Genomic DNA, 13932 nt, shown 5'->3' with positions numbered 1-13932 from the left:
CTATCATATATAGGCATTTTGACAGTCAACTATATTTCAGTCAGCATCTCTGTCTATATTCATTTGCTTTGTTTTATGCCTACTGCACTGTACACATCATTCCTTTGTTTCTTTTTAGAAAGACTGTATTCCATGGAGGGTCTCTCCCATCATGATCTGTTTTTCTATCTAGTGCATAATCAACCCAGATCTCTGAAGGTTCTCATTCTACATGGGATGTATGGGAGACAAAGAATGAACAGGTAACAATGCTACCTTTAACTTGTGGCACAAAACATACACATTCATTTCAAAGGTAGAATATTTCAACTTGTCATGTACATTAAAGTCTTTCTCAGATATCTTGTTTTCTCTTTTCTGTGCAGAATATAATTTTAATAATCCTGAAACAGAAGGAAGTTGATGATTGGTGTACACATGTATAAATGTGAAGTTCTATATACAGATTTAAAAAAAATTACTTCTTTGCTATACAGGTCTTCTGTTGAGTCATATGCCTATGATAACTCACCACATTACAGAATAAATCTTGAAAAATTTGCATGGCATATTGTGAATCCAAAGATTCTGATTACACCATAGAGAAAACCAACACACAAATTGTAAATCATGCATTGACTGTAGAGAGATCTATGAAGGATTGGAATTACCTGTTAGAACTTATCTGGACTGAATTCTCCTCCTACTGAGACACAGAGAGAGAGTCTTAGGACAAACAAAACCAGTTTTAACCTATCAATGTGCAAACAGGTAATAGCAGCTCAGCATGAATTATATTTTCATTCAGTTGATGTTAGTATTTCCAAATAGTAAATCTTTTTTTTTATTTTTAATGTTCATATCTTTGCATTACAGTAAAATACAATCATAAATGGAAGGTGCTTTACTCCAAAATAAGATGTTCAGTTACAGAAGCTAGATTCGTCAGGATTCAGTTACGATCGAGAATTCACAAGTTACCACACAGGTAAGTAAAAAATAGTGAACCTGGTTGTAAAGGATAAGTAGTTTAACTCTGAGATTAGGCAGCACATTTTTAAAAAAATATGAAATAAGTGCACTCAATAATTGTCATGGGCAGAGATTTTGGAAATATTAGATCTATTACATATTCATGATTAACAAACAGTACATCCACCATAACAAAGAGCTTTATTATGATCATTACAATTGTGATGGTAACTAAACCAGTCATGCAAAGTAACACTAACAATCATAATAATAGTAAAATAGTAAGTAATGGAGTTATCAGTTAAAGACGTGAAGCAGTAGCATGAGCAAGAGCTTCCTTGAGAACAGCCAATGTGAGAGAGACATTTTCTGGAGTTGCATTGTATCCCATTAGACCAATTCTCATGATCTTTCCAACTGTTGGACCTAGTCCACCTGCTATTTCCAGACCATACCTGCAAAAAAATAAACACAATAAACAACTTTGTTTTTTTAAGTATTTTAATTAATAACCTTCCATTAAGAATATTGTTACAGAAGGTTGTTACATACTCTTTATACTATGTGGGTCCCTTGTAATCCTCTTTTTCTTACATGAATCAGAAGCCTGGGATTTTCAGTTCTTGGAATGCTGACCCTTTTTTTCATGGATGCATTTGGAATAATGGTAGTTGTTTCTCCTCAGAATATATATTGGCCAAATAATCTGCTTTTAAGTTACACTTGTTTATAAATATAGAATGCCTCTGGCAGCATAAAAGATCTGAACAATTAATTTGACCTCTATGCACATAGATACTTGAGTAAGTATTGATTATCAGCTTTTATCCACCAAACGTTTAAGTCTAATTTTACTCATTGTAAACATATTCTCTGTAGCAATAAAGGATTTATGTGTTAATTAATTTCTAGTTTATACTATCTTGTAAATTTATCAAAGAAAATAAATGATCTGCAAAAAATTGGAATATTTGCTGGTGTTGTTAACATTCTCACTATGTAATACATAAGCAGATGAAACTGTCTTGTTCTATTTTATGATTTGTTTGATACTTCAAATACATTTTTAGTTAATGGCAATGTGACTTCATCAAGATGACTATTCTTTCAATATAATGGCAGGAGCTTATACATCCCCTTCTGCCCTAATGACAGAGGCAACGCACTGTAACACAGACTCCAGAAGAATCGATAAGCCATCATGATCAGCTGTCCAGCTGCAGCTTGAGGAAATTGATCAGATGATAAGGCAGTCACTTGGTCCTGAATGACCATCATGGCCAGAACATAGAACTTTTTTCCTGCATTGTTTGCCACTGAGGTGATGGCATATGTACCACATGCCGCATTTCATCCTGTATGAACAACCCTCAGATGGGAATACCTGCATACATTCCTGAATGATGCACTGCTTGCAAGAGGGTGGGATGTATTCTGTCTTACAGTTCTTGAAAAGGATAGTTGCTATTCACCACATGACGGGGATGCTGAGTCACAGAAAGGCACAACAAAAAGGCTGTCGGAATGTTAGCTTTTAGCCAACAAGCCCCATTTGCCTTGCAAGGCAGAATGCAAAGTACATAATGTGCTGACTTTCGGTACCCAATCACTTCACCTGGTCCTACTGAACCCATAAAGCCACCTTCCTTGATGTTGACCTCCAACTCAAAGATGGCTACATCAGTACCTCTGTCCAAATCAAACCTATCAACCACTAGCACTACTTCCACTTTGACAGCTGCCACTCGTTCCACACCAAGAAGTCCCTTTTATACAGGGCATCACATCTGTAGTGAGACTGGACCCTCTTGAAATATACCGATGGTCTCACTGAGGCCTTAACAGATCATAATTACCCTCCCAACAATGTACAAAAACAGATCTCCCATGCCTTATCTTTCCAGTCACTCAACATCTCAGAAAGTCCCACTGTCTGGCCACAGAGGTGCATTTCCCTCATGACTCAGTACCACCCAGGACTGAAGCAGCTGGACCACCCTGTTGCTGAGCTCGTCGTCCAACACAATGTTCATTTCAATGACCGCTTCACAGCCTGTGCCATCTGAGTCCTTCCCTCCATCACCATCTTTTCTAAACTGTGCAGATGGGAACTCTCCGTGCAGTATATTCTACATTCCCAAAAAAATGGTTCAAATGGCCTGAGGCAGGATTTGAACCTGCGACCGTAGTAGTCGCGCGGATCCAGACTGTAGCACCTAGAACCGCTCGGACATCCCGGCCGGCCTATGTTCCCATAACCCTCCTGGTCTCAACATTCATAAGTCATTGTCCTTACCCATCTAGCCCCTTCCCTGTTCCCATTCCAGCACTAAACAGCCCTCTATTCCACCAACACACCCAGTCTTTTTACTTTTCTCCTTTTCTGCTACCCCTCCTCTCTCCCACACCCTCCATCTAACCTCCCAACTGCACCTAGCAGCCCTATTCTCCACCTCATCCCTGCATGCTCTCAGCAGCACGTTACTGCCCCCCCCCACCCCTGCCCTGCTATCCCTCCCCCTTCCCCCCCTCCTCCTTACCCCCACTCGGTTGCCTCTCCCATAATGCGCAGCTACTCGCAGTCTAGCTCCAGTGGCCAGAGACTGTGGTCATAAGTGTGTGTGAGTTGCATTTGTGTGTGTGTGTGTGTGTGTGTGTGTGTGTGTGTGTGTGTGTGTGTGTGTGGTCTATTTTTGACAAAAGCCTTGTTGGTTGGAAGTTAACGTTCCGACAGTCTTAGCACTGTGCCTTTCTGCGATTGAGCATCTCCGCTATATGGTGAGTAGCAGCTATCCTTTTCATTGTATTGTTATGTTCCATCCTGGATTTTGCTTTGTCCATTTTTGTCTTACTATATTTGATGTACTTATACTTTTCCATCAGCATGCCAATAGCAAACTTTTGCCATTCTTCAAGAATCAAGTGGTGGTGTTCCTGTGCCCATAATAATATCTGTGCCTTGTGAGTTCTGATGAGCGAAAGTACATAATATGTCGAGCAGTCACTCCTGGATGCTCCCTTATCATTGTTGTTGTTGGTGGTGGTGGTGATGGTTGTGGTGGGGATGGTGTCCAGCAGTGAACTGGTGAATAATGTGCTAGGAGCCTCACCTATCTGCTCTAACAATCCACAATGTTTGAGCACTGCTGCCCGTGAATGATGTCTCTGTCAGTAGTTGTTTCTTTCAAAATAAAGGTACTAAGGGCACTTCCCTAACTCATGCAAAGCTCAGTACTTGTGTAAGCTCAGAGCTGGAGTAACCAATATTTGTCATCCACAGTGGCCACAATCAAATGCATTGCTAATACACAACTTATTCATCTGAAGTTTTACTGTCATGCGGATGACCAGTACAAGGTCTCATGGCATCTTAGCCACATGTTAATTTTGATATTCTTTTGCAAATATGATGGATGTGTTGTTCCCAGATGAAATTGGAATCAATATGACATCATAAGTTTAACCAACTTTTTTTGTTTTGTTATGTAGATGTAGCAGAAGACAATGGGTCTTATCTGGGTTACAAAGTAGTCTGTTGGCTGAGAACCATTTCACCACAGCATCTAGCAATACTGGTGCCCCTTTTGGATAGCTGTATGCATTAGCATGCTGCTTTCAGGATTTGGAGAGCCATGTCAGCCCCATATTAAATACACCTGATGGACTGACTACAAGGACAGGTGTACTGGCCATTCTGGATGTGCCTTTTGGCTGGTTTCTCACACCCGACTAAGTCTACACCTGGCTGGTACCCGTGTCACAACTCAGTTACAAAATGCTCACACACTTCACACACTTCACATCTTCACATGGAATAACACTAGACACAGACAGTTGGGATTAAGGTACACAAATTCTGACCCGGAGAAAAGGGAGAGGGGGGGGGGGATGAGAGAGGAAGATTTTGGGAGGATGGGGGAGGAGTTATGGTGACAGGAAGGGCAGCCAACCACCCACCTTCTACCACTAACATTGCCAAATCTAATAATTAACATGTCAACCCAATGCAGATATAGGAAAAAAGGAAACTAGTTGTTCCAGAGACATCTGTTTTAATACTGATGTGTCTTAATGGTTTGCAATTATCATTGTGTCATCTGCAGAGCAGATCAGATAACCGGGAACATTATGTGGTAAACCAGTGATTGCACTTATGGGAAAGAATGGCCCAAGAACTGATCCCTGTGTTACCCCTGTCTCAACAGTTTTCATCGGAGATTGTCTGTTTCTCACAGAGACGTATTATTTTCATGACAGAATAAACGATATTTTAACTGTGCTAATAGGATTCATCCCTCTGCAATACACCAAGTATCTTCCACTGAACAGCTCTTGAACATACTGATAAAACTTAATCATGTATTTTGTATCTTTTTGTCTATAATTACATATGTTCACTTTTATGTATTGTTAATTAAATAAACTATTCATCCAAAAAATGAAATCAAATGTGGCAGAAAAGCCCTGCCTCCTCCACAGGAATGAATATTTTTCATAATCACAATAAATGGCAAAAAATAATTTGAATATACTATGGAAACACACTGCCCTGCATTTGAACAAAGCTACATATTACAGTAAAGTTATCTATGTCTGGATATAACAGCAGTAAAAATTGGCAATGAATGAATTCTTCAAACAGTAATATTTTATTTTTATATTTGATAGTCTAAAACATATTTATTTTTTAATTAATTCTATAAAAGCAACCAATATTTTTAAAGAGAATTTTAATAACTACAGCACAAGACAAGGCAATGACAGTTTTTGCATAAACTGTCAATTATGTTCTTTTGTCTCCAGAACTGGGTTATGTGCTTGGGTACAAACATTTTAAACCAGTTGAAATCAATTAGGATAAATAGTTTTGAAAGAAGCTATCTGAAAAATAATTTAACGATTATTTACCTCATTAGCTCCCCATATCACAAATGCTAAGTTTCTATGACATAAAAGACTGAATAACTTTTACAATCTATTGTTAGTGCAAAGGCTGAATTCAAAATTGTACATTCTTATTTACGGTATCCCACAATCACAGATTATGCATGGAGTCTTAATGTGAATGGAATGTTTTAAAAAGATTTTTTATCCCTCGTTGTTCTTTATTTGGCATCTATTACGATTTCTCTTTGTATCATGCTATTCATCCTCAGATTATTCATGTTCCCTGTTATATTATCCATGACATCTAATAATGTTCTCATCTCTCACCCATATCTGCCTTTTATCCCTTTACTTCAAGAGTTCCAAAATTATCTTAATACAGGTTTTATCATATTGTTCAGCCGATACACTGTTCACTGATTCATTCAATTATTGTGTTCTGTAGCTCCCATCATGAAGAGCAACTTTCAGAGATGTTATTACAGTCAGATATGAACTAAAAAAGAGATGCAACTCTTAGCAAGTTAATTAACAACAACTACACTGCTTAATATTGTTTATTTTTACACTGGCTGAATGTAACCTAATGAATTAAAGGAAAGGCACTCAAAAAGAATTCCTGCTTCCACAATTACATTAAATAGATGCTATTTACTATCCATTCATAGCTTAACATTACTTGATTACATTGGTATTCTTGTTTTAAAAATTTACTTAAATTTATAGAAACAGGGGCCTGTTTGCAATACACTACTACTAGTCATGCAGCTAAAAGGAATTTTCAGTCACTGAATCTAGAGAATCAGATATCACACACTACAAACAAAGATCAATAAAATGACTAATGGAAGAGTGATATCAGACAAAGAGAAAAACAAAAAAGAAAATGAAGGCTTTCACGACTGGATGACATAGTTGCTGGTAAACTTTTCAGGATGTGTGGTCGTGGTCCAAGGACAGAAGAGTTTCTTGGCCCATAACCTCACATCCCAAAAGGTTTACCAGCAGCTAAAAAAGAAAACATATGAAAGAATGAGGAAATATTGGGCAGATATAAGACCAAAAAAATCCTTTATGTAATAATAAATTACAACACTTCTTCCACAACCACTGTATTATTGAATGTCTTACTGACTTGTTACTGAACTGAATTGTATTATTGAATAACAACAACTACTTGTACAAACCTTTGATTAACAACAACTCCTTGTATAAGCCTTTGTGTATTTGAGTAGAATGGTCCAGTGAAGGTCATAAAATAAAAATAAGTGCTAATAATAATAATAATAATAACAATAATAGTGACATAACTTGTGGGAGTGCCTAAGAAGGTAGTTTGAAAATTTGTTTTTGCAATGTTGGAGAGTGCCAATTCATGTCTATTCCTGGTGCCAACAGGTAATTTTGCTTCTTTGGAGTTGCATATTGTGACCTTTGTAAGGTTAAGATGTTCGGTGCACCCACCTCACCAGGCATGGTAGCCTCGGGCACGACAAATGGCTGATTCCATGGCTAGTGCGTTCAGGCTATTGGCGCCATCTAGTCTATGTTTTGTTTACTGTGCAGGTCTGATTTGTGCCATTCTGTGCTCAAGCACTCTGCTGTGACTGTAGGTTATGATTTAGTTGTTGGTTCATCTTCCTATCATTCTGTGGTGAATTATGTGCATGCAAGTGCATTTGTTTTCAATTTTCCACTCTTTATCTATAAAATAATTATTTTCAGTGTAATTACACACAAATTTTATAGTTGTAGACATATCTCAAAACACATTTTAATTTATACTTACTACAAATTTATTATGACAGGAAATAATTTCCTCTTACATGCGCACCTGTTTTGAGACATGTCTACACAAATAAAATTTGTGTATAATTATGCTCAAAATGATTATGTTATAGATAAAGAATGATACATTGAAAACAATTGCTCTTACCTGCACAAGTTCCACCCCAGAGTGGTAGAAAGATAAGCCAACAGCCAAATCACAATCAATGTTCACTGCAGAATGCCCGGTCATGGAATGAGGTAAATCTGACCTGCACAGTAACCGAAACACAGGCTACACGGCACCGACAGAACACACTGGTCATGGCGTTGGCCACCTGTCATTCCCTGAACTACCACGCCTGCCAGGGCAGGGATACTGAAGGTGTTAAGAACTAAACTATACGAGCTTGGGCTTTTGTGGCCAAAGTTCGTTTTTGTGACTTAGTAAGACTGCCTGCAGTAGAAGCAGAAATATTGGTAGTTTTATCACACACGGTGTGATCACACACCCAGATGAATTTTACTAAAAAAATTTAAACTATTTACTGTCTAGTCTGTTCAGCTATCATATAAACTATGTGCTTCATCATGGGCATATCAGAGTGACATTTTCTTCACCCAAATGAGAGGAGTATTCTCAGTGATGTGCCCAATGTCAAACTGAGTCATATAATTGATGGTTGCCTTTATCCCCTACTATTATTACATGATCCTCTTTCCAAGAGTCTGAATTACAGTTAACATCACTTTAATTACTGCTCGTAACAGTAATTTTCAGTACTGTTACTTTTTCATCATACTACACTCACCTTTCCATAGCATATCTTGATACAGCTCGTCCATCAATGTGAGGAGGCAGAGAAATAGCAGTTACTGTAGGGAGTCTACTTGTTGGGTCTTTAACAAAGAAGTCAAGGCCAAGTTTTGTGATTCCTTCATGAAGCTGAATACTGCAATTCTTATGCCTTTCCCAGCATTTCTGTAAACCTTCCTCTGCTAGTTGTGCCAGACCTTCACGCAGACCGTATAATAAAGTTACTGGCACTGTGTGGTGGTAACTGTCATGAAACAAAAAAATTACAGGCTTCAGAAATATAATTTAAAATAAAGAATGTTTCATTAAACATTCTTCTTAGAGATCAGGCAGATTGTTTAAAATTATGATTTATAATTCAACTACATTAAAATATGACACTGCTTATCTGCCTTTCCAGTGATTCATCTGGATGATATTCCTTAGTTCACAATGAAAGTAAACTTATATATCAGAACTTATTCTTGAAGTCATATGGAAGACACTAAGTAATAAGAATACAGTCTTAAATACCATTACACTCACATTCTTGGATTTCCAAAACAGCCCCAGTAGTCTCCCAGCAAAGTCATATCAAAGTAGAAAACTTTTACTGGTGTCCTCCTTCCTCTTATTTTAGCTCTACAAAGAAGAATATTATAAACATAAAATAACAAAATAAATTTTGTGATGTTAATAATTAAATGTTACATAACACTCAAATGATCCCAGAGTATATTGGGAAAATAATAAAATTAATAGTTGCTTACAGTACATTCTTTGGAACAAAATTAAGCAGCTTGATATCTAAATATGGTAATATATATAAATGGAAAATCCAGTGTGAAATAAGTTATATGAATATAAGTCCAATGTCTAATGAGTTGACATAAGAGGTACGAAGCAGCTGGTAGGTACTAGAAAGATCTAGTCTGCTTCTGTTTCAAACATTAAATCACTCATTCATCACATTTTGTAGAACCCATCAAGATGCAGAATGAGGTACATGAAAGGAGCCTCCACAAAGATTGCAATGATTTCTGACCAAGATAAGACTTGCAATCAGGCATACCCTGGGCGTCAGGTTTCTCTGGCGGCTGATCCTTTCACACCAGAAACATCATCTTGGTCCTTTTCAGGACCACAGTTGACCATCATATTGATGAATATAGAAGGTATATCATCACCAAAAGAACAACTGTTACAAGAGCTGCTTACAGGAGACCCACAGAAGCTGTGAAATGCGCAGACCAAAAATAAATGGAATGCGACTGGCTACGGAAAGACCCCACCCAAAATATGGAAGTGCTATATTTGTCCAACCAGAAATATAGATAATATCATCAGCCTTTACTGAAGCAAATGATATTGAAATCTTAACTTTGGAAATCAAAGGCTGTACAGTCACATCCGTATACAAACCACTGGATGCTGATCTCAAAATCAATCTACCTGATATCTTTTACAGTCAACACACACAAATAGTGACTGGTGACTTCAACTGTCACAGCACCACGTGGGGATATGAGCATGATGATGAGAATGGTACAGCATTACAAGAATGGGCAGAAGGCAATCATCTGAGCCTTATACATGACCCTAAGCAACCTGCATCTTTCAACAGTGGCAGATGGAAACGTGGATACAACCCCGATCTGATATTTTGCAGTGAGAACATATCACAACAGTGCATAAAAACTGTCTGCAACCCTATTCCAAATACACATCACAGACCGATCATGTGCGAAATTTACGCAGCACTTAGACCACAGACAGTTCCGTTCAGAAGGAGATTTAACTTCAGGAAAGCCAACTGGCCGAAGTTTACAGAAACGCTGGACGCTGCAGTTCTCAATATTGAACCTTCACCTGACTCGTATGATACTTTTGTGAGGGCTGTAAAGAGGTGCTCCAGAATTGCAATTCCTTGGGGTTGTCGAACATCATACATTCCTGGTCTAACTTCAGAACTCAGTGCTCAATTTATAGAGTATAAGGTACTATTCGAAGAAGATCCATTCGGCGAGACAACGCCATCGGCTGGGAATAAACTTATTGCATCTCTGAAAGAATCCAAAAGGAATTCTTGGGTTAAAACTATGGAAGAACTTGATCTCATCAGAAACAGTCATAAAGCATGGAGATTACTGAGACGCCTCAATAATGACCCAACCAGATCCACAGCACACTGCAACATTACTGCAGATCAGATAGCACACCAACTGCTCATGAATGGGAAAGGAAGCCATTGAATCAAAGTTCCGAAAGTACAGCAAGAGGCCCAAGAACAAACGAGGGATCTGACTCTCCCATTCGAGATATCTGAATTAAACAAGGCTATTAAGGAGAGTAAAACTGGTAAAGCATCCGGTCTAGATGACATCCGTATGGAGCAAATCAAGAATTTTGGCCCAGAAACAAGAAAGTGGATCCTGCAGCTTTTCAACAACTGCATGAACCAGTGCCAAATACCAAAGATCTGGCAAAAGAGCAGGGTGATAGCTCTTCTGAAACCTGGAAAGGAAGCAAATCATCCAAAGAATTTCAGACCATTTAGCCTTTTGAGTCACCTTTATAAACTGTTCGAACGTATGATTCTGAATAGAATTCTACCAGTAATAGACCCTCTTCTCATACCTGAACAAGCAGGATTTTGACCAAACAGAAGCTGCACAGGGCAACTTCTGAATCTCACTCAGTTTATAGAGGATGGTTTTGAAACCCGTCAAGTAACGGGCGTGGTCTTCGTGGATCTCACAGCAGTGTACGATACTGTCCATCATCGGTTACTCCATGCAAAACTATACAATATGATCAATAACGCCCACCTCGTTAGACTACTCAGCACCCTCCTCCAAAACCGCAGGTTTTTTGTTGAATTTCAAGGACGATGCAGTCACTGGAGAGCGCAGAAAAATGGTCTACCTCAGGGAAGCGTTTTGGCTCCACTTCTTTTCAACATCTATACCAACGACCAGCCATTGACCCCAGGCACAAGAACAAACGAGGGATCTGACTCTCCCATTCGAGATATCTGAATTAAACAAGGCTATTAAGGAGAGTAAAACTGGTAAAGAGATTCTTATATGCAGATGAACTAGCCCTTGCTACACAGAGCTCATGCTTTGAAAGAGTGGAAAGAAACCTGACAACAGCACTTAGAACACTGTCAAGCTACTACTATCGGCACCAACTCAGACCAAACCCTTCGAAGACACAAGTGTGTGCCTTTCATTTAAGGAACAGGGAAGCTAATCGTGAGCTACATATTGCATGGTCAGGCATCCAACTCCAGCATCAGCATGCACCTAAATACTTGTGAGTCACTCTTGACAGAACTCTGACATTCAAAACTCACTGCAAGAACACCAAAATGAAAATCTCCACTCGAAAAAACCTAATTCGCAAACTAGTGGGGACACATCCACAAACTATTTGCAGTTCTGCAATGGCACTGTGCTTTTCTACTGCTGAATATGCTTCTCCAGTCTGGTACAGGACATCTCATGCCAGACAAATAGACATTGCTCTCAACGAAACCTGCAGGTTGATCACAGGTTGCTTAAAACCTACCCCAACTGATAAGCTCTACTGCCTGGATTGAATAGCGCCACCATGGATATGCAGAACAGTGGCTGCCAACAAGGAGAGACTGAAAGTGGAACAGGACAGTGCCCATCCACTGCATGGACATAATCCACCACAGCAATGGCTGAGATCGCGAAAGAGCTTCCTGAGAACATCCGAGAAGCTCACCATTTCACCAGAGAAGGCAAGGCTGGAGTTATGGAAGAAGTCGACGCCTCACTTGCGGACACCAGAAGCTGAAGAACTACCACCTGGACACAACGAGAGCTGGCTGGTGTGGAAATCTTTAAACAGGTTACGATCAGGAGTTGGACGATCCAGAGACAACCTGAAGAGATGGGGCTTCATAACAGAAGATACGTCCTGTGATTGTGGACAAGAACAAACCACAAGCCACATGCTCCAGTGCCTTTTGTGCCCTACATCCTGCACGAAGATTGATCTCCTGCAAGCCACTCCAAGCACCTTGGAGGTTGCAAAGTACTTCAAATGGTTCAAATGGCTCTGAGCACTATGGGACTCAACATCTTAGGTCATAAGTCCCCTAGAACTTAGAACTACTTACACCTAACTACCCTAAGGACATCACACACACCCATGCCCGAGGCCGGATTCGAACCTGCGACCGTAGCAGTCCCGCGTGCAAAGTACTGGGCACATGTAATATAAATACAATTTGTGTGTATATATTTATTGATGTGTATGGCAACTGTAAATTTGTATGTTTCTGATTCGAGAATAATAGATGCAGAATCTTCAGAGTTGTGGAGCAACTGAAGTAATACATTACGAAAGAGAAGCAAGTCATATAAACTAGAGAGCCTCTGTTGTAAAGTGCTACCTACAAGCATCAGGTACAGACAATAGAGGAAATAATGGCCAATGGTAGTCCACACACTGACCATTGTTTTCTTCAAACACTGCAGTCTGACTAGGAGGAATAGTAATCTTGGCTTTGAATTGATGGTGGGAAAATATAAGGGGCATGATGTAGAGAGAAGGAGGAAAAAGTCAAGAGTTGATTGGGAAAGATTTTTCTGATGTAGACACATGTGAATGAATTAATAGAAGGTGCCTCAGGTGGGGAGATAGAAACAAGAATGGGAGGGTGTTACAAAAAACTTTTCTTCTGTGGAAATGCAGATTGTAAGTGCCAATGAAGAGAGACAGGGGAGCAGAGGACTTCTATAAGAAGCACTGAGAAAAAAAGAGCAGGGGGAAGGTAAAGTATCATAAGTAGGAGAATATGGGGTAGGACAATGGAATGGGAGATTAGAAGAAGGGTTGAAGGAATGAAGAAGAATTCTCATCTGCGTATTTTAGAGAAGGTGGTGTTCAAGGGGCAGATCCAAATGACACAGATTGTGAAGTACTTGTAGAAAGCTGTACAGTGATTGCACCAAAGTTGGCATTTGATGCTGCTGCTTTAAAAGATGACCCTGGTACTTACAGAGTAGTAAACACCACTGACATGGTGGGAATAAGAAATGGTGGATGACTAGATGACTATATGGGACAGAGAAGGTGATTTAGTTGTTCAATTCCTCAGTGGTATAGAGGGACTCCTTTGTGAGTGGTCTCTATCCAGGTCCAGCACAGAGATATGACTTGTGGAGCAATGGGCTGTGGGCAGAAGCAGAGAGACAGACAAGGATACCCAATGGTAGGGTGGGTGGTGCAATCCCACTTTTGGATAGGTAGAACAGATAATGTTGTGCAAGTGGGGCAGGGGAGGATTTCCTAATTTCAAATCATAATGAGAGACAGCCAAAAGTTTGATAGAGAACATGGCTTAACTGCTCCATTCCTCAGTGGTTTTGAGGGACAAAGGGGGCTCATTTGTGATTGGTCACCACATTTGCTATTCTCTTTTTCTTACTACAGATCTTCCACTTTTGCCTTGTGCAAACTGATCAAAATCATATAACAATGTCCAAAACTAT

At 39.3% G+C, this 13932-nt stretch overlaps 1 protein-coding gene across 1 annotated transcript in view; it reads right to left on the bottom strand.

Moving 5' to 3' along the window:
* Window positions 1–1133: 1133 nt before the first annotated feature.
* LOC124789821 (alanine--glyoxylate aminotransferase-like) overlaps window positions 1134–13932 on the bottom strand; it is a 69057-nt gene continuing 56258 nt past the window's right edge. Inside the window, exons 5-7 of the mRNA XM_047257305.1 lie at window positions 8948–9043; window positions 8418–8666; window positions 1134–1406 (exon numbers count right to left, since the gene is read on the bottom strand). Coding sequence (XP_047113261.1) covers window positions 1253–1406; window positions 8418–8666; window positions 8948–9043 — 499 coding nt within the window. The 3' untranslated portion in view covers window positions 1134–1252. The remainder of the gene's footprint in view (window positions 1407–8417; window positions 8667–8947; window positions 9044–13932) is intronic.

This window comes from Schistocerca piceifrons, chromosome 3 (genome assembly GCF_021461385.2).
Source record: "Schistocerca piceifrons isolate TAMUIC-IGC-003096 chromosome 3, iqSchPice1.1, whole genome shotgun sequence".
In the NCBI taxonomy this organism is placed as follows: domain Eukaryota; kingdom Metazoa; phylum Arthropoda; class Insecta; order Orthoptera; family Acrididae; genus Schistocerca; species Schistocerca piceifrons.
The sequence above is the reverse complement of the archived record's forward strand: the minus strand, read 5'-3'. Positions and strand labels throughout refer to the sequence as shown.